General features: G+C 40.7%; 2 protein-coding genes across 2 annotated transcripts in view; both read right to left on the bottom strand.

Moving 5' to 3' along the window:
• Positions 1-1532: 1532 nt before the first annotated feature.
• On the bottom strand, positions 1533-7673 carry cnga2a (cyclic nucleotide gated channel subunit alpha 2a). The gene is made up of 10 exons (XM_078261520.1): positions 7585-7673; positions 6469-6579; positions 6098-6283; positions 5894-6004; positions 3928-4034; positions 3301-3788; positions 2900-3178; positions 2686-2784; positions 1959-2336; positions 1533-1859 (listed from the first exon to the last, which is right to left on the bottom strand). Exons 1-10 carry the CDS (start codon positions 7671-7673, stop codon positions 1674-1676), a joined length of 2034 nt encoding a protein of 677 aa, XP_078117646.1. The 3' UTR covers positions 1533-1673.
• Positions 7674-8824: 1151 nt separating this feature from the next.
• Positions 8825-21123, bottom strand: part of LOC144524671 (plastin-3-like) — a 30412-nt gene continuing 18113 nt past the window's right edge. The window contains exons 12-16 of the mRNA XM_078261093.1: positions 18344-18461; positions 17479-17612; positions 14620-14743; positions 13243-13367; positions 8825-12233 (exon numbers count right to left, since the gene is read on the bottom strand). Coding sequence (XP_078117219.1) covers positions 12101-12233; positions 13243-13367; positions 14620-14743; positions 17479-17612; positions 18344-18461 — 634 coding nt within the window. The 3' untranslated portion in view covers positions 8825-12100. The remainder of the gene's footprint in view (positions 12234-13242; positions 13368-14619; positions 14744-17478; positions 17613-18343; positions 18462-21123) is intronic.

The following is a 21123-nucleotide window of genomic DNA, read 5'->3' as shown; positions in this document are numbered from 1 at the left end:
GAAACACACACCAAACATGCACACACATTCATACACACAGAGACGTATATAGTACAAACATTAAGAGTTAATATACTGCACATGCACACACAATATGAAAGACACGCAGATAAGATCACACTCAAAGTCTCTTCATGAGGGACAGAAAAACAAAAAACTTTCTATCTTTCCAGATACATCATGTTACAAAGATCAGACTGGGACAGAAAGATTAAGGACAACAAACTGAGAGAATCAATCATGATTAACACACACAGACGTCTGAGAAAGTAAAATAAAACTAGATACAAGGAAAGAGTACAGGGGGAAGCAGAGTGCTACAAAAAAAAAAAAACAAAGAAGATTAAAAAAGTAAAGAGAAAGAAGTGAGAGTAAAAATAAGAGAAGCACAGAGGACCAAACGGTATGTTTCTACCTTTTCAACACAGGGATATTCACTTGCCACAAGTTCAAAAGACACTTCCTGAAGTCTTGCCGTCATGTGATGTTGGACTTTGGATCCAAGTCACTTGCTGCCATGGCTGCAGAGCATGCAGTGGCCACATTAGATGGGGACCACACACACACACACACACACACCACACACACACACACACACACACACACACACACACACACACACACACACACACAAATGATCAGTGTTGGGTAGGGCATAAGGATGGTAGCAAAGTAGGATAAAGGGTTAAAAAAATTAAATTGCTTACGTTGTTTCGTCTTTTTTATCTGCATTCATTTAATTCAATTAAATTTCATTCAATTACAGTGGATGAGTTGTGAAAAGAAAGGGAACCGCTTGAGAAAATTGACAAATCAAATGTATAGACAACACTAGACCACTAAATACAAGTGTATGATAACGTTTTTGTCCGGTTTGGGTGTTTTCGTCCTAGAACTTGGACCCTTTCACAGTGTGTTTTCAGTTAATGAAAGTTAAATGTAACATCTTGGCCGCCTAAAAACGGCTTGCTCAGCGTTTGGTTGTACTAAAAGACACTCTAAGGCGTCAGCTGTTCATTTTATTTGCACCTTGTTAACCAAGCTGGCTAGCTAACACTAGCTGATAAATTAGCTTTGCGGTCTCGTCCAAATATAGTCTCTTCTGGCTCCAGAAAAAACCAAGATGGCGATGGTGAAAAACCACAATGGCGATGGCCAAAAATTCCAAACTTGAGGCTTCAATATAGAAAAATCTATGTGTCATGTAATAGTGGCTACATCCACTTCTTATATAACGTCTATTGTGGTATGTCTCAGTATATACCACAGACTGGACATAGTCTCTGTGACCCATAGGTTTCTGAAGAGCCTACATGAAGCTCAAAGTTATATAAAGTACTTTGAGCTGCATTTAAGGTGATACACAAAGTGGTATCTATATAATATTTATTATTGTTATTATTATTATTATTATTATCATTATGAATTCAATACACACCGATATGTTCTCATTCTCCTTTAAAAACCATAAAATTTTAGGAGGCCTGCAGAAAGTTTGAAAAAGTTAAGAACAAACAAACATTTAGACAGCTTACAAATAAAATACAAATTGTACACAGAATTGTGTCAAATAATGATCAGTTAACATCAAACAGACGACAAAAGTCATTATTGCATTTTCTACAAATGCCAAAAAATGAACATTAACGTTTCATTTCTCCACAGTTTGTCCTTCAGAACCGGATGTTAATTTCACTGCGCACGCCGTCACCACCAAAAACACTCTCGTTGCCGTCTGCGTCGGACAGGAAGCCGCTGCCTGTGCCCACTGTGGTGACGTTGTGTTCGAGTGTTGTGATTCGCTGTTTCAGTCGAAGCTGGGAAGAGTTGAACTCTCCCTGCAGACGGGCCAAACACGTCTGGAAAAAAGGTTATCCTTAGTTATTATCTAATAACTGATGTTTGGGACGTAGCAACAGTACCAACAGCAGCTGCAGTAGTGGACTAGTAGTACTGACCTGTAGCCGATCCAGACTGGTTTCCAGCCTCTCCACCTTCTCCTCGAGGTCCTCCCCTGCAGACACATTTACTTCCTCTAGAAGCCCCTCCTTCTGCAGGATGTCCCGCCCCCTCTGCTCCAGCTGGGCCCTGGCGTGGGGGAACTCCTGAAGCGCCTCCATCAGGTCTTGTTTGGAAAGGCAGAACAGGTCTGAGTATCCCAGACTGCGAATATTAGCCGTACGTCGGTTCCCCATTTTGCTGCCGCTGATGTTCAGGATGCTGATTTCTCCAAAGCAGCTTCCTGATGTCAGAACAGCAAACTGGGTTGTTCCATCTTCCCCCACCACTGCCAGCTGGCCATCTTTAATTATGTACATCTCCTTACCCACATCTCCCTTGGAGAAAAAAAAAAACAGACAGAAAATAGCCTATATATGATTACTTTTAACAGCAATAGAGACAGAGCGCATTGCGTTGTACTCTGAAAGCCAAGCCCACCGGAGGAAAAACAATTGGCGCCACAATATGCAGCTAACGGCTGGAACGCTAACAATGTGCCCGTAACTAGCAAAAAAAAAACAGATTTAAGCATGTCAAATTATTGTTTTAGCAACCTCCGTCTACCAGAGAGGAAAGTGGAAGGTAACGGACATCCGAAAAGAGTGACATCCACCGGAATTCCCGGCAGAACTAGAGCAATCCAGGAAGTGGAACGTCGTGGATATAGACTAAATAAATACTAACCTTTCTACAGATGTAGTCTCCAGGACTGAAAACCTGCGGTCGAAGTTTTAATACCAATTCTACGAGGAGGCCTGCCTCACAGTCCTTGAAAATACGCACCTATGTACACACATACACACACACACACATACATTAATTAATAACCACATTAATTAAGAAAAGAGGCTTGGAGATGTAAATGGAATTGGGGAACCATTGTCTAGTGTGTCTTTACCTTCTTCAGTGTGTCCAGGTGAACATTAATAGCAATCTCTGCTCTCAGTTTATTGGGCAGGCTCCTCAGCACTTCCTGTTCATCTATTGTCTTCTTATTGGTCCAGAGGTAGTCAAACCAGCGGATGACGCGCTGCTCTAGCACCTTGCTGACGTGCCTGAATTGCATGTAGTGTTTCAGGGTGTCTACGCGGCCCTGAAAGGCTGCTCTTGTGGCATTCATATTGGAGATCATGGATCCAACATTACCCACAATGGAGGCAAAAATCAGAACCCCAACCTAGGACAGAAATACCAGCATTAGCCATTGTGATCAACTGTAACAACACACGGTTAAGGCTATTATGGATCATTCAAGGTAAGATAATATCAGCTAAGGTTACACCTTCGCTGATGACTTACCAGAAAGTCAAATATCAGGAACAAATATTCCTCATCTCTAACAGGAGGAGGGGTCTCTCCAATGGTTGTCAGTGTCAGAGTGGACCAGTACAGACAGTAGATGTAACTTCTGGTCAGGGAGCCAAACTCAGGATCTGATGCATTGGGATACACCCAAGAATCAGAGCCCAGTCCGAGGACCTTGGAGAAGCTGTAGTATCCACAGGCGTTCCAGTGGATGATCACCAGGATGTACAGCACCAGTTTACAGATGCGGAAAGCATTGGGGTAGCACGTTCGTGTCTCTGTACGCTCAAACCACTCAAACAGACGTGACAGACGCAGCAGACGGTTGAATCGAAGAAGAGGAGTGTAGCTCATTCCAACAGCTAGGTACAGCAGGTCAGTTGGAAGGATGGAGCAAATGTCAATTTTACACTGCAAGGTTCGAACGTAGGTTTCTCTCAGACGCCGCACATCTTTCACCATCAACCCTTGATCCAAGAAACCTTCACATAGATAACAGATACATAAATTAATGAATGTAGGTGTCTCTCAGATGGCAAATGTATAAGTTGAAACCAAGATCCAGGACAGGGTTTCCTATTAGAAATATGGACATTTGAGTCGTATGACCCTATTCAGTACCCGTGTGGAGACGAACAGCTATATCCAGGATATAGACTCCATCACAGATGTAGTCCAGTACCAGCCACACCAACACATTCCGCATTTGGAGCTCATCGAAACAGGCCCTACGGAAACACATAGACTGAAACAAGACTGTCTTCCCCCGAAAAACGCTCCCATAGGTCGTTTGTTCAGGAAGCAATTACAACTCATCTTTACGTTTCTAGTGGCGGCGCCCTCTAGTGGGACGGGAGCAAAGCAGAAATAAATGTGGCAAAGTATAAGAGCGCCAAGTTCCTCATAAGGAGGCAGTTTGGGGTGGTGGCTGGGTTAAACAAACACACAGGACTTTCACCCAGAAGACCGGGGTTTGTATCGCATTTAAAAATAAAAGTGAATGTGGCTGGGTTGGCTCAGTGGGTAGAGCAGGCACACATGTACTTAAAGGAGGTTTATGCCTCGACGCACGAGGTCCTGGGTTCGAATCTGACCTGTGACGGTTTCCTGCATGTCTTTCCTCTCTCTCTCTCCCCCCCTTTTCTCACCTAGCTGTCCTGTCAAAATAAAGGCGGAAAAGCGCAAAAAATGATCTTTAAAAAAAGAAAAATAAATAAAAGTGGCCGGGTTGGCTCAGTTGGTAGAGCAGGCGCACATATATAGAGGTTTACTCCTCGACGCAGCGGCCGCGGGTTCGGGTTTGGAGGACTTGTTGACTGAGACACTTAGCAAATGAAGGGATGGAAATATCTAACTTTTTAGTTAATAAATGCTCCACTCTGTTCACCAGCTAATCGCTAACTGTGTCTGTCTGCTGTTTGATGGTGGGCAGATAGGGGTACTTTCCATAAAATCATCTCTCAATGCTGAAATATGTCGGGTGATAACTCTGTATGGGCTTTGTCATCAGGGGCAACCCCTTTCATATGCACGTAGTCATTTTGTTATTTACATTTTTTTTAATGATTGCAGCTTTAAAGTATTTTTAAGTAAGTAAGTAGTTTTAGTAGCATGTCTGCTTGATTGGCAGGTATCTCAGTCAACTTGTTAGAATAAGAGGTGGTGCTGGCCGCACTAGCTTGCCTCCTTCTCCCCCAAAGCCCAAATATTGGATTTCTCGCACCTGAAACTGGCAAAAACAGCCAACAGTAATCCCATATTCAAGTTTCTGAACATCCCTTCAAAAAGCTGACATCACAATCACTGCGCTCATGTTTTCTACAGTAATGGAGCGGTAGTAGTAGTTGTCATAGTAGTTGTTCTAGTTGTAGTCTGGTACATTTCCAGGATAATTGTCCCCTCAACTTCCGCTCTCTGTGTGTTGCCGTTCTCAAACTCCATTCGCTGCTAGAAACAACAACAAACTTCAAGCTAGCAAGCTCCACACTGAAAATGGCAAGTTTTAAAGAATGTTTGTATCGTGCAACAAGGCAGGCCTCCTTGGTTCTTTGTGGGAATGATTGTAAAGATTTATAAAGAATATGTTTACGGCATTTACTCTCTAACTGGGATGTTTTGGGACCGATTGGTAGGGATTGTTATGGACGAAAGTACACACGGCGATACACTGGTAAGAGCAAATGACGTTTAACCATGCATCCAGCTAATTTATATAGCTCACGTTACTGTATTGTGTGAACAGTTAACTTCATTTAACATTGTATGTGGTGTTTTCTTTAGCGGTGTGCAAATGTTCCACCAAAACAAGTTCCCTTCCGAGACCATTTTGCAGAGCCACCGTCGCTGCCTCCGGACTTTAGTTTTTTAGTTTCGAAATGCAAACAACCCAGAGCGTTTTTTCTCTTATACTAGAATGAATGTGTGGTGTAGCCAGACCTCACTCCACAGCGCTGTGGAGATAGGTCTGGCAATGCAAGGCTTTTCTTGTAGTGACAAAAAGTAATGGGATACATAGTATTACAAGAGGAACTTCTACTTAAAACTGATACTAGTATACTGTGGTGAAGGTGGAGCAATAGTTCCCAACCTGACAACCAGTAGGGTCCAGTTATAAAAAACAGCAGCACCAATCAGCATCAGCCAGTGGTAGTATGCATCATCAGATGGTGATAAGACCTCGACATTACACTTCCACCTCCTGACAGAGAGGGGCAAAACAAATAGTTAGGTGGAGATTTGTCAATTGATGTTTTAATGTTTACGCATTTTGTCCGTTTTTTTGTTGTCTTACGTGTGTCTGGAGCGTCTGATTTCACGCTCTGTGTCAGAGCCGGTATGGCTGAACCTGCTGGGAGGGTCTTGCATGTCAGTGTTGACGGGGCCTCTGAAGCGTTCCAAGAAGGAATCTGGGCGTTCAGTCTCATCAGCCAAACTCTTCTGCGCCCAGTCTCTCAGAGTCATCACTATACTAACTATCCTGAGTACAGGTAGACAGACAAATGTGAAGTTTATAATACGGGGCAACAGCAATTAACTGTTTTTCTAATAATGAACATAATCACACACACTGAAAACAAATCAGATCTGAATACATTCTTTTGAATATTTAAAAAAAAGATGTAAAGTCAACTTGCGGATTAGTTAACTTATCAGCTGTCATACCTGGACAGAGCACCTCGCCCTTGCAAGGAATTCTGGGAATTAATATCTCTTCGGTCAATGGCCGCCATTCTCTGAAGCTCTGAGGAAGTGTCATCACACATCGACTGTGCTCTACGCACATAAACCCCAACACACACACACACACACACAAACACATTAATCATCAAATACATAAAGAGAATAATTTTGTGTCTGCTGCGAAAACAGCTGTAAAACTCCTACTACTTCACACAGAAAGGCAATACCATTCTTCAATAGATTGAGTGTGAGTGTGTGTGTGTGTGTGTGTGTGTGTGTGTGTGTGTGTGTGTGTGTGTGTGTGTGTGTGTGTGTGTGTGTGTGTGTACCTGCTGTCAGCTCGGTCACTCTCCTCATCTGTCCACGTTTTCACAGAAAGCCTGTGTGAATCCTGCACTGGACCCGTCATCCTGCACGTACACACGCACACACACACACACACACACATCAATCATCAAATACATAAAAAGAATAATTTAGTGACAGCTGTAAAACTCCTACTAATTCACACAGAAAGGCAATACCATTCTTCAATAGATTATACAGAGTGAAACTTAATTGAACAGAGTTGTAACATAAACTGACAGTAGGAAAAAAGAAAGAAACGTACACATATTCATTATTAATGTTTATTTCTTTTGGCCACTTTGTGGCAGGGCAACAGGCTGTTAAATGGTGAATGTGTTAGCAAACAGTGCATAACCTTTCAACATCTCAGCCATGTGCGGTACATCCACTGAGCCAGACTAGTCAGTGTGTAATTAATGTTTTTAAAATGGTTTATGATGAATTTAAAGTTTAAACTAAATTGACGTCTCAAATATGTGTGATGAAGAATTCATTCTCAATATCTTTTTTTTTTTTAATTATTTCACATAATTGCAAAATTACACATTAACGATAACATTATATTTCATACAATACATCTGTTTTCTGAAACAACTTCAAATCAGCTAACCCTACCTATGTACAGATACCAGCACTACACATACGATCATAAAAATGTGTATGTATATATTTGTGTGTGTGTGTGTGTGTGTGTGTGTGTGTGTGTGTGTGTGTGTGTGTGTGTGTGTGTGTGTGTGTGTGTGTGTGTACCTGCTAAGATTGCTGTCAGCTCGGTCACTCTCCTCATCTGTCCACGTTTTCACAGAAAGCCTGTGTGAATCCTGCACTGGACCCGTCATCCTGCGCGCACACACACGCACACACACACACACACACACACACACACACACACACACACACACACACACACACACACAATGATGGAACCACAGTCAGAAAAAGAAGGTCATCCAGTACGAGGTCATCCTATCAGGCATCACCACGGAAACCAGATGGCATAGCAACAAGCTGGATAGCAGGTTTGACAACAGATCATAAGAGGGAGAGACAGAAAGATGTTCAAAGTCAACAAACCTGATGTATTTTCAGATATCCCAACGTTAGCTCGTCAGTCCATCACTTCAATTCACGTCTCTAGTTCAGCTGCATCCCAAATACTGTTTAGTTAGAGCCACGAGACATTAATCACGAAGCACAGACACATACTCGTATGATGAGATGGAAGGATGGATGGATGGATGGATGGAGTGAACAAATGCAACCGATCAAAGGAATGATCACATGGCACTCAACAAAAAGCATCCTTTAAATTGCAAATTGTGTGTGGTGTGTGTGTGTGTGTGTGTGTGTGTGTGTGTGTGAGTGTTCCTTCTCACTAGTGAGCTCATCTGAATTCAAGAACCTTGTTTGAAGTGGCCTCTGAACTACGAGTGTGTCTTTGTGTGCGTATATTCTCCTGATTACTGAAAGAGACAGGATTTTACTAAAAAGAAAATGCCATTTAGATTCGACCATTACAGCATCATATTGAAAGGAGGAATAAATAGTTGGAATGTGATTTCTTTCTCCTTTTTTTTGCCAAAAATGTGTATTCTGAAATGCAGGGTAATAGCAAGTATTCCTTTGGGATTGAATGTCACACATGATTGGTTGAATTAGACCAAGACACAGGCAGGCTTTATTCCAGCAATGTACAATCCATCAATTGAGGCAGACAGATTGAGTCAGTGTGTAATTGATGTTGTCAAAATAATGTATCTCAAAATAATGATTTAATATCCCTAAATTATGACTTGGTATCTCAAAATAATGACTCAGTCTCTCAACATAATGACTTATTATCACAAAATAATAATAAAAAAAAAAAAGGTCCAGTTCGTCCATGAATTGATTATAATTAAATACTGACAACATCTTTAATTATTCCAGTGGCACAACTCAATATTCCATATGGGACAGAAAAAAAAACACACAAAAAACAAACAATCAATTAATGTATATATGGAAAATTGCTTTTATTGAACGTTATTGATCCGATTGTACACACTGACCTTTGGAAGTATTGCTATCATGTAAAGTAATATGTTTGCCCACAGTAGCACCAATAGAGATAACCATTTGGGATTAATGAAAAAAAACTGAAAAATAGTGGAATGTTAACATTAGCAGCAACAAACCTGGATAACTTTTCAACATATCCACACATTCAACTGAAGCATTAGGACAGACCTATTTTAGACTAATACAGAAATCTCTGTTTTATCGATTGTATATGAAATCAGAGGCAGCATTGACAGGTCCAAATTCAGATTTTCGAAAAGACACTACTGCATAGACCAACAAAATGGGGGGGGAGTTCTAACTGCGTGTCAATCACTGCTCATACACACGCATTCATTCTACCTTGTGGGGGGAGGGGCTTAGGAAACCGTTTTGGGCTTTTGCAGAAGGAGGGGGAGGGACTGAGAAGTTGTCGATGTTCACATTTTTTTGGCTACGTCCTGGATCTTCGCAATCCTACCTACGGCACCTTTAAGCTATTTAATAACCCCATATTTGTGGTTTCATAATGGAAACGGTGATGGATTGTAATACATTATGGGATTTTATAATGGGTTTTCTGTATAAATTAATTTTAGGTTCATTAATTGATAAATGTATTGGTATATTATAAGTCAGTTGGTTTCCAATTGATTATCTGCGTGGTTCAGGAAGTTTTGAAAACAACACTTTTACCATTTACCAAATAGCATGACATTTTCAGACCCTTTCTTTTAAATTAAAGGTCCTATGCCATGAAAATTTCACTTTATGAGGTTTTTTAACATTAATGCGAGTTCCCCCAGCCTGCCTATGGTCCCCCAGTGGCTAGAAATTGCGATAGGTGTAAACCGAGCCCTGGGTATCCTGCTCTGCTTTTGAGAAAATGAAAGCTCAGATGGGCCGATCTGGAATCTTCCCTTTATGACATCATAAGGGGAAAGGTTACCTCCCCTTTCTCTGCTTTGCCCGTCCAGAGAATTTGGCCCGTCCATGAGAGAGAGAGAGAGACATCATGGCTTGCAAACAAGCGAAGCATGGCAGTTGGTCAAGGCCACACCCCCACCCTCCACCTTGCCCCCCCTCTCTCCTCAATAGCATTTAAAGCTACAGACACAGAAATGGCACATCCTAAGTAAAGCTCATTGTGGGACTGGCTCTAGTGGCTGTAATTCTGCACCAAGGCTGAATTTCGGGAAAGAGACTTCAGATACAGTATTAGGGGACCACTAAGGCCTATATAAAAGAGACTTCAGATACAGTATTAGGGGACCACTAAGGCCTATATAAAAAGAGACTTCAGATACAGTATTAGGGGACCACTAAGGCCTATATAAAAGAGACTTCAGATACAGTATTAGGGGACCACTAAGGCCTATATAAAAGAGACTTCAGATACAGTATTAGGGGACCACTAAGGCCTATATAGAAGAGACTTCAGATACAGTATTAGGGGACCACTAAGGCCTATATAAAAGAGACTTCAGATACAGTATTAGGGGACCACTAAGGTCTATATAAAAGAGACTTCAGATACAGTATTAGGGGACCACTAAGGCCTATATAAAAGAGACTTCAGATACAGTATTAGGGGACCACTAAGGCCTATATAAAAGCATCCAAAAAGCAGCATGTCATAGGACCTTTAAATTAAGATATGGCATGCATGTTATTTGGTCAGTTTGAATGGTGTTTACCCCTTCAGAAAGTCCTTAAAGATAATCCATCAAATACCTAAATTTGTGCCTTGTAAAAAGGTATTAATCTATTACATTCATTAATCTAATAATTGTCCTCTTAAAAACCCATTAAAACCCCTTAATTACATCAGTATTAATGGGTAAATGAATGGCTTTAAAAGGATTTACAGCTTCTAGTGTAACATCATGAACTGCATACAATCCTGCACAGCTTTGGTTATTTATACAAACAAAAGGCAAAAAGGTATTATAGATAAAAGAATATAGTATTATGGCTTAAGTACAATTAATTCATGCTCAGACTGTGAATTGGCTGGCCCATTGAGTGATACAGCAGAACTTGGTATATCATGAGGCAGTGACACATGGGGAACCTGGAGGCAATGCAGCTGGGGAAGCAAGAAGAGGCAAGACTGCCTTAACATTTCATAAAGGATCAAAATAAAAAAAATGAAACACTGAGGAAAAACGATCATCTATCTTAATATATTGCTTTCGGCCAGGCTGATAGATGTTAATTGGTCATTGTGGTCCCAAATTTCCATGTATCACAGCCTTTCCATTTAAAGAAACAAAACCTTGGATTCATTTGTTCTCATTCGTTTTTGTTTTTCTCAACAGGTTTGCCCCTTGTGTACTGGGCAGACCCTGTATACATGTCACCAGTCTAGACAAACACATTCCTGCTGATATTTATATTAACGAGCAGTATGGAAAGCTGAGTGTTTTCTTAATGTGACCCTACTAATCACCCAACTACCAAAGTGTCCAAAAGCAAAACTGAGATTCAGAAAAAAAAAACACCCAAACCCCAAATATTTACCCATAGCCTTTATGGTCTGACCGTTTAAAAAAAATAAATCAAATTCCTGCTGAGCCCTCAGATGATCACTATTGTTAAAGGACAATTCCAGCGCAAAATGAACCTGGGGGTTAATAACATATGTGCACTGAGTCGACCGTTCTCTGGAATCTGTTCCATGAGACATTCATGCTAATCGAATGGGTCTCTGGCTTGAAACAAGCTAGCGCAAACCGGTGATTACCTTGTAACGCTAGCCTTCGGGGCAGAGGGTAAATCGCTATATCTATACCACTAACAAGGCTCAAAATAGCACCACACTTCCACGGTACCCTCTGCCCCGAAGGCTAGCGTTACAAGCTAATCACCGGTTGGTGCTAGCTTGTTTCAAGCCAGAGACACATTCGATTAGCATGAAAACATATCCCAGAGAAAGGTCAACTGGGTACACATATGTTATTAACCCCTAGGTTCATTTTGCGCCGGAATTGTCCTTTAAAGTGGCACTTGTATTATGGCTAACACAGAATAACTGCTTATAAGAACAAGACAATACAGCTATGTTAACTCTCTTTATGTCTCATGAAATCACACGGGCGAAGACAGTCAGTCAGTCACTATGTGTGTATATATATATATATGTGTGTGTGTGTGTGTGTGTGTGTGTGTGTGTGTGTGTGTGTGTGCATGAGCGTGTGCGTGCGTGCGTGTGCGTGCGAGTCCTTTAAGCCCTCTTCATGCCTCTCCCCATCAGGCAGGCGAAGATGGTCATCACCATTTTCGGGTTAATCTCTACCAGGTCCTCAGGCAGAGCGTAGACTTTCGCCCCGATCTTCCTCGCCATGGAAATGGCATACCTGGATGCAGGAAAGGACCATAGTTAGCATCAATGTGGCAACGTATTAGATCTGTGACACTCATTGTATTTTTCAGTTAGTCGTTTACGCGTCAAATGCATTTATTTCTGCTTGACATTTTCTTTTTATCATCACTATCTATTTATTTTACCGGCCAAAATATGGAGTTATATTTGTGTCAAAACTCGGAGCTTGTAATGGGACATTTTGAACATGGGAAAAAATTGCTAAATCAAGCACATAAATATTTTGTGGAGAAATTGTTGCCATTGGCTACGTGCACAATACTAAATCAATAATAACTTCACCCAACTATCATTGTCCTAGTGCTTTCCTTCCACTCTAGTGACCAATAATCCTACTAGCGATCAGATTGGAGACAAAACAACCAATCAGAAATTACCTACTTAAACTTCTTTAAAGTGAGACAAATTAAAAAAATATTTTGATAAATAATATGGATATTTTCTTATGTATATTGGACTGAATATTTGTGTCTATGTAAGGTGCATTTTATACAACCCATGTTTAGTTGTATTTATATACCTGTATGTTGGTTATTTTCAGTGTCAATATATTACTTTAATTTGTTTTGATTTATTTTTAGACATACACTATTTTCATGTTGAATTGTTCGGATATATAAGACCTTATAAATATTGTAAACCCTTGTAAACTGGCAAACTAGGTTTTTCATGTAACAGGGGATGTGAGAAATAAAAAAAAAAAGTTAAGAATAAGTTTAAAAATGTAAAATTCTCTGATTGTTTGGAATCGTAGCACACTAACAGTGTACAGGTAAACTTGGGCTTATACAGAGTAGGTAGGCTATGTTGCTCAAATTAAATTAGTCTTTAAATATGTCTCCACAAAATATAATTCATGTACGTGCAAAAAAAAATTTTTTCCGCGCTGTAGATGTCCCATTGCGTGGTCAGAATTTAGTCACAAATATAAAACCGGGCAACAACCAACAAACACAGTCAGAGAAAAGCAGGAAGGTGATTACTTGGCATTGTTTAGTTTGTCTTCGTCTGACAGACTTCCTTTTTGAACCAGCTCAAAGTTCACACTTTGTGGCTGAATGGCATCAATCAGCTCCAGAACCGGTATACTGGTACCAATCGCTTTGTCCTGAACACACACACACACACACACACACACACACACACAACATAAGTGAAAGAGAAAATTATATTTCTCAATTGCACAAATCCTTCATTAGAGCATTTGAAAAACTGACCAGTTATTTAACTATTGCAATTACAACAGGAAACACACTTTTTAAGGTGAACAATCTCCACAATGAACACAATTCTGCACAAAATATGACAGTAGAGGTTATCAGAACTTAAAATAAATATACACTATATACATAAATGTGCCAAAAATATATACAATAAAAAATTTAACAAGATTAATAAATTAATAAAACGGTATACTCCTCATGAATCATAAAACAAGCTATATATTTGTTTTTTTTATCATTTCAAGAGGCCCTGTGCTTTAATTTGAAGAGGTCTATCATGAGATTTTGTCTGCCTAAGCAGATAGAAAAGCTACAATTCTCGTTAAGAACGTTTGCATGATGTGCAACGTTTATATAGGCTACTAATGCAATCATACAGTGCAGCATGCCTACGTCTTTTATTGTTGTAGTGTTTTTGGCTCAGTTTTATCAAGGGGCTAAGTGTTTTAAGGGGAGTTGTGCTTACCGCAGGTTGTACCCTCACTCCCTCATCTCTGTCTCTCTCCTCCTCACTGTGCATGCCACTGACACTGCCGCCGACACCACCACCACTATCATCAGCCACGGGAGCTGATGAAGGTCCTGCTACTGCCGAAAACATGTCTTTTCGCTTTTTTCTTTTATTTGAGCCGCTTGGGTAACTTTGTTTGATTTTCGCGTTCAGACCATTGCCATAAAAGAAAGGTTTAGACTCGTCTTGCTCCGTCTCTGTGTACTCCCAGTTCTCCTGTGCGTTTATCTTTCGCGCCGGGCCCCGCGCCGGGCCCCGCACCGTTACGGACTAGTCCATTTCATTGTGAAAGTAGGGGGTGCAAGCAGGGCGCCTGCAGCTGCAAGGGGGGCGCTGATTTGCCATTTCCCCACATAGTGAAATGGTAGATAACAGAAAACTGCTTTGCGGCGCAGATTATTATTATTTTTTTTTTAAGTTCTCGTGCCGCCCACCATGTGACATGAAAAAATACCGCCCCGGGCGGCTGCCCGGTTCGCCCGTGCCAAAAACCGCCACTGCACAAGATACAGTAAAAAACTATTCCAGATATAGGTAATTATTTCCCCTACAACAATGATGCTGCTCACATAATGGTTGTGTTGTTAAACTACACTCTTTAAAAACTAAAACATAACATAACTCACCTTAAAGCTTTTGATAGAGGAACTCTTGCCAGCCTCAGCCAAAGTCTTGTTGACCCATGAAACTATCAAATCATCTCCTGCAACTGCACCGTGCCCGAGGTCTTCAAGAACATTTAACGTGTACCTGTGTACAGATTATAAGGCCACGTTTAAGAATATCAACAGTTGCTGTAAAATCAAATCATATTCCATATCCAGTATGGAGCTCGGGGTACAATCAGTAAATTAGATTGTTAGGGAGATTATTTTAAGGTGCAACATGCTAGAATAACTACATTTTACTCCCAATACTCTAAGTTCTAATGTCCAAAATAAATGTTGATATTTTGCAAAAGTAATACTACATTTCCAATAACAACATAACATTTCCTCATTGTTTCATTGCATTTAATTTAGCTGACGCTTTTATCCAAAGTGACTTCCAATAAGTGCATTCAAACAGGGAGGTATAAACTCATAACAGCAAGAATCACATAGAACACGTGTCAAACTCAAGGCCCGCGGGCCAAATCCGGCCCCTTGCAGACATTTTTTTGCACTCAACCCTTGTTTTACTTAAGCAACAGTTATTTTGTATGTATACATTTGTTTATTTCATATTAAAGTGGCTATATGTATCGTTCAGTTTGTGTTGATTCTAGCGGTCGCTTTGGTAAAAAGCGGTAGTGTTTTTACCACACCTGCTGTCGTAAAGGTCTTTTCTATACGGTGATGTATTTGCCCACTGTATGGTACTGAGTTAGCGTTACCGGGAGGTCATATAGTCGCGATGAATGTTTTACTTAAGTTACATATGCATCGTTGCATTTCAAGTGTTGCATACGGTAACTTAGCCTACTTTGGATGTCTCATCAGCTAAACCGGGTATCACTCTCACTGTGTTACGAGCCAAAGCATTAGGAGATTGTTGTAGCAACCAACGTTATAATAACTTAGATTTATATAGCACATTATATGAAACCCACGGACGCTTTACACAGGTACAGGGACAAGTGAAAAGAAAATAGTAGGCCAACACAAACACAGAGTAAAAGCAAAACGTCTGAGCTAAATGGAAGGGGGACGTAATTATATGTGGGCTACTGACGTACAACCACGTACGTAACGTAAAGTTATTTTATGAATGAAATAGACATACATACCTAAGGGCCAATTCGGGGTGGGTTTTTGAATCCTTTACAATACCGTAATTGTCTCAATCTGTTGAAAGCCCGACCGAGTGTGACTGTCGCCTGTTGTCTTTCACTTTCCTTTTCCCTTTTATCTTTTACTTGTTCTTTGTTTAATTTCTCAAAAAGATCCTGTGATGGCTCTGCCCCAGTATAAGCCATAACTACAACAGATAACTTCTAAAATAACATTAAAATACATAAATATATAAAGACATCTCCTGCTTCCTTTTACCTGGCTCCGCTGGCATACGCTAACACAGGCTTTTCCGGTGTTACAAAGAAATCTGGGACCCGTCAGAATGTGTTACTGTAGCGCCGTCTACCTGCCGCAAATCCTTCTTTGACTTGGCGGGAAAAATCGGACCCGGGCAGATGCCTTACTAAAAACTATATAAAAATAGTGTTCTTTTCATTGTTAGTCTTGTTTGCTGTTACAGGTCATTTTAGACCATTGTATAAAAAATGACATGCTACAGAAACATAAAAAAGTTACATATAGTCACTTTAATATAGTTTAATATGTTTGTGTGTTTGTTTGTTTGTTTATGTATGCACCATTCACCAAGTCAATTGCACATAAGTGTAACTTATTGTGGCAATAAACTAGACATGCAATAATACAGTCAAAGATATCTGTCTGTAAACTTGGCCCTTGATGTGATTCTTATTTTCCAGTGTGGCTCTTAGTGAAGTAGTGAACATTAGCTTCAAATAAGCCAAACTACAAAGTGCCACATGTAAGTGCAACATATAAGTGCAATTTCTTTCTTTTTTTATAATGATCATCATCTTAGCCAAGATGCAGTTGGAAGAGATGTGCCTGTGGCAGAAGATGTGTAGAATTTCAGCAGTTTTCAGTCACAAAGAGGAGTATTTGTTTTCACCTCACCTTCCCTGGTATATTTCTAAGTGTGTTTGTATGGCTTCACTTACAGTAAACGAATCAACATGTCCGAAGTGATCTTTACTTCTTCCTTTTACTCCTTCCACTGTGTGACATTAACAGAAGCTGAAAAAACTTAAAGTGTGTGCTGACAGAAGAGCACCCTCTCCCTGTTTTTGGGCTGTATAGCAACTCAAACACCCAGAACCTGAAGGCCAACAGATGCTGTCTATCTTCTCAGTGGTGTTTCTGCGACATGTAAGATTGAATTCAGATTGAATCACCTTTATCGTGCCTTCCTTTAGAAAGGATAACTTACATATTAAATGATAAACCGCAATGATTTGAACATATTTAGAGACCCTTCATTAACTATGTAGACTTAGATTTAAAAGAAGAAGAGAATGAGTAATGTTTGTGGACAATACAGTTTCTAAGCTTGTAGAATTTATTTTTTCTTTTAAATGTATGCTATATCTTGCATCTATTGCAATAAATATACTCAATCGTGCAAATATTACCATATGTTAAAACAGGAGAAGCACTATTTTATTTTTATAATTTATTTTAATTTAATTTTTTCTTTGTTTAAATTCTTTTATTTCCTTAGTTTTATTTTTTATTTTTATTTATTTTTATTTTATAATTTATTTTTATTTAATTTTTTCTTTGTTTCTTTTATTTACTTATTTGTTTTGCTGTGTCAAGGCAGTAATGTAAAATTGTACTAGATACTATATTTCATGCTGCTAAAATTGATATAAAAATGTATTTATAAAAAGAAAAAAAAGAAGACTGAATCACCTCCTCATCAGCTGCCACACCAGTGCCAGAGTTAGAGTTGGATTTCCATCGTAGAGGTCCTGTCCGCCAATTCCCACCAGGGAGAAACCAGCTTTCTTCTTACCCAGCTCCACAGCATAGGTACAGTTTTCCATCTGTCACACACACACACACACACACACACACACACACATACACACACAAAGTTAGTATATTTATGATAAACTCAGTTGATCAAGCAAGACTAATACCCTGTTTATATTTTGTTTTTAAAATGTGTTTCGGTGATCGGCACACAAGTGGATAGCCGAGACGCAACACCTGTGTCTATCTAGCGTGTCAAGCTGACCACGTGTTCAGATTTCATAACGACCCACGTTAACTCCTCTAGAAGGTATAAGGGCCCCGCGCACAATTATAATGTCCACACTCTCGCCAGTCCTGTTAAGAGATTGGGTTGGTACATCTGGAGATATCGCCGTCAGCAGAAGCCAACACAGTCACACAACTTTGTCCAACTCGCTGTAAAATGGTCATCAAAACAACCACCGTGTCCGGCATTGATGACCTTATTTCCTGTTACGTCTTTGTCCGCAACGCATCAGGACACATTAGTGTTTACACTGAATAGGTGGTCAAATGCATCCCAGACCACCTCAAAAGGGGTTCGAGCGATCGGATCACAATGCGTCTTGGTGGGCGTTTACACTGGTATTTAGCATAGAACACACACACACGAACACACACACACACAAGTTTAGGACAAAAACATATTTTATTTCATTTAATTTCTTCCTCATTAATTAAAGGTTGTAAACCCATTCTTTAAAGCATACATACTGTATTGTAACAGTTTTAAAAGTAGTATTTATGTATGTAAATGTACCTTTTTTAAATGCCCTGCTCCTTTTCCCTTGAATGGAGGTTGGTTGACTTTGTCCCAGTCCACTGGCACCTTAATCGTTTTATAGAGCTGGAGAATCACCATGGCATCCTGCAGATCACTGCATTAACACAAGTTTACACACATGGATGGATTGAAACAGTGTGAATTAGTAGTCCCTCTTACACAGAGAGCCCGCAAAAGCACCGCAAATGAAGGTCTGCCATTATGCTGGCTTTCTTTGTTTGTTCACACAGAACCACGCAAATGGTGGCATAATGCCACTCCAGTGTGGGATTTTTTAATAGCATGCCTGCATTCCAGGAGCAAATGAGAAGTGATGTGTAATCAAAGATGTTCACAAGTCATTTTTTGGAAGTCCAAGTCAAGTCTCAAGTCTTTGAGCTCGAGTCCAAGTCAAGTCTCAAGTCTTTGAGGGGCAAGTTCAAGTCAAGTCTCAAGTCTTTTGCCACAAGTCCAAGTCAAGGGTCAAGTCTCTGGCCATCTGATCTGTCCCTAACACTGTATTGTTAAATCTTATGAATTCAAAGCATGTCCTGTAGCTACCATCCGTACAGTACAGTATCAAAATCAGTTGTGGGATAACTTTATGGGGTCTACTTAACACATCCCTCTAGCCCTCGGACCTGGTGAAATATTAACCTAAGTCTGTCACATCATATGGATACAACTATCCATATGTTCCCAGCATTAGCACAACACTTTGCGATGGTTAGCTTGTTACCTGTGGTGATATATGCTAAATGTAACGTCTCTTTCACTCAAAAAAATCTAATGTCGAAGTGGAAATCAAGAGAATAGTGGCAGCGCCACACCAGTTACAGAACAACATGCATCTCAGTGTCAGTCCAAATTACGCACAATAAGCAGTTTGAACTCACTGATCTAATGCAATTTATTTATTTTCTAAGTGTTGTAGGCTCAGTGAAACTGAATCCAGCGCGAGGGAGATCCGACTCAGAGGAGGAGAGGTTAGTGAGGCCAGCGTCTCCACGGCAGGTGACAGTGCGCATGGATCCGCTGCGCCACGCATGGATGAAATAATTAAATAGTAAATAGGACTACAGCGACAGAATTATGTGCAGAATTAAGACAGTCAAGACGGCCCAGTGTTTGGTGGACCGGGTACACCTTGTTCACTTAATAGCCTACAAATCATCCACGGGATCATTTACGCATCACATGAGTTCGCCCGCCCGGCACAGCGTTTGTTCCTGGGGAGATGGATCTGTGCGTCCCGCCTCCTGTGCGCCATGGATGTCTGAGCCTCAGCAACTACTAACTATAAAGGTACAATGTGCCTGTTCCCAGCATTAGCACAAAACTTTGCGATGGTTAGCTTGTTACCTGAGATGCCTGATGAAGTTCGACGTTGTTGATCCGGCATAATTCTTGGTGCCACACACCTTGCATATAGCTGTTGGCTTACTGCCTCTGTTTACCAAGTTATTGAAAGCAAAACTAATGACAAAAGGCACAACTCCGGGAGGACTTGGTGTCGCCATCGTCAATGCATTTTTATGTGTGAGTGTGCGCACATAAGGCATAACGCATGCGTTACGTTGCACATTATGGCAAAGGGCAGGTGACATGCAGCGCGTCATACATTTCCCCAATGTATCTGCGCCAATAAAAGAAAATAGAAATACATGAATACATTTAGATTTAAAAATTGCATGAAAACAGGTTGTTGACGAGTCTCGAAGCTCGAGTCTGAAGTCTTTTGGGTCGAGTCGCAAGTCAAGTCTGAAGTCTTTTGGGTCGAGTCCGAGTCAAGTCTGAAGTCTTTTGGGTCGAGTCGCAAGTCAAGTCTGAAGTCTTTTGGGTCGAGTCCGAGTCAAGTCTGAAGTCTTTTGGGTCGAGTCGCAAGTCAAGTCTGAAGTCTTTTGGGTCTAGTCCGAGTCAAGTCTGAAGTCAACTGTTTGTGCGACTTAAGTGCGACTCGAGTCCGAGTCTCAGACTCGAGTCCCCATCTCTGCGTGTAATACAACAGAGTCGTGTCTAGGGTATGAGCCAGCCGGCACTGTTAAATCAACCACGCATAACAGCATAACAGAAGAGTGGAGAGATTAAATTAATTCCCTATGAAAACAGCTCGATGGTGTCTGCCCTCTTATTGGCTAACGCTCTGCAAAAGTTGACTCAGAGTCACCTTTAGGTGACTAGGAAGAGCGTTGAACATCCGGGCACTTTGGCCGCTGTCAGCGGATTTCACTCATACCACTGTTTTCATGGTGTTTGGTGTTTTAAGCCCCCAACGTCGTCTTCCAGGCAGCGACCGTTGACTTCAAGGCACCATATATATATATATATATATATATATATATATATATATATATATATATATATATATATATATATATATATCTACTGCTGTGTATACACATATGCTATATTTAAAATTCCGCACTTGTGTGTGTGAGAGTGAGTGTGTGTGTGTGTGTGTGTGTGTGTGTGTGTGTGTGTGTGTGAGAGAGGGAGTGAGCGAGTGGAAGAGAAGGTGGACTATTGCACGCAATGTTTTTGTAAAATAATTTGGCTACTCAAAATGCTGCTTTGTCACTTTTTGACCTGCCTGTGGGTCTACTCGGTCATCACTACAGCGTGTCGTCCCGCCATGCTGGCTGTCCCTTTCACACAGACGTCGTTTTGGCGCCGTTACTGCTCCGTGACTACCTTCGCTGCCGGCTTGAAGGCACAACAACTCTGCCCCCCCAATGCCGTCTTCGTAACTTTCACGCAGATGGCGAATCGGCTTAGAG

Source organism: Sander vitreus, chromosome 10, assembly GCF_031162955.1.
Source record: "Sander vitreus isolate 19-12246 chromosome 10, sanVit1, whole genome shotgun sequence".
Lineage (NCBI taxonomy): Eukaryota > Metazoa > Chordata > Actinopteri > Perciformes > Percidae > Sander > Sander vitreus.
The sequence above is the reverse complement of the archived record's forward strand: the minus strand, read 5'-3'. Positions and strand labels throughout refer to the sequence as shown.

Coding starts and splice junctions, on each gene's coding strand:
- cnga2a (XM_078261520.1), bottom strand. CDS start 7,673: ATGACGGGTCCAGTGCAGGATTCACACAGGCTTTCTGTGAAAACGTGG. Junction 3,789..3,927: donor AGCTGTTCGTCTCCACACGG/GTACTGAATAGG, acceptor ATCTATGTGAAG/GTTTCTTGGATCAAGGGTTG. Junction 2,337..2,685: donor GAGACTACATCTGTAGAAAG/GTTAGTATTTAT, acceptor TTTTTCTCCAAG/GGAGATGTGGGTAAGGAGAT.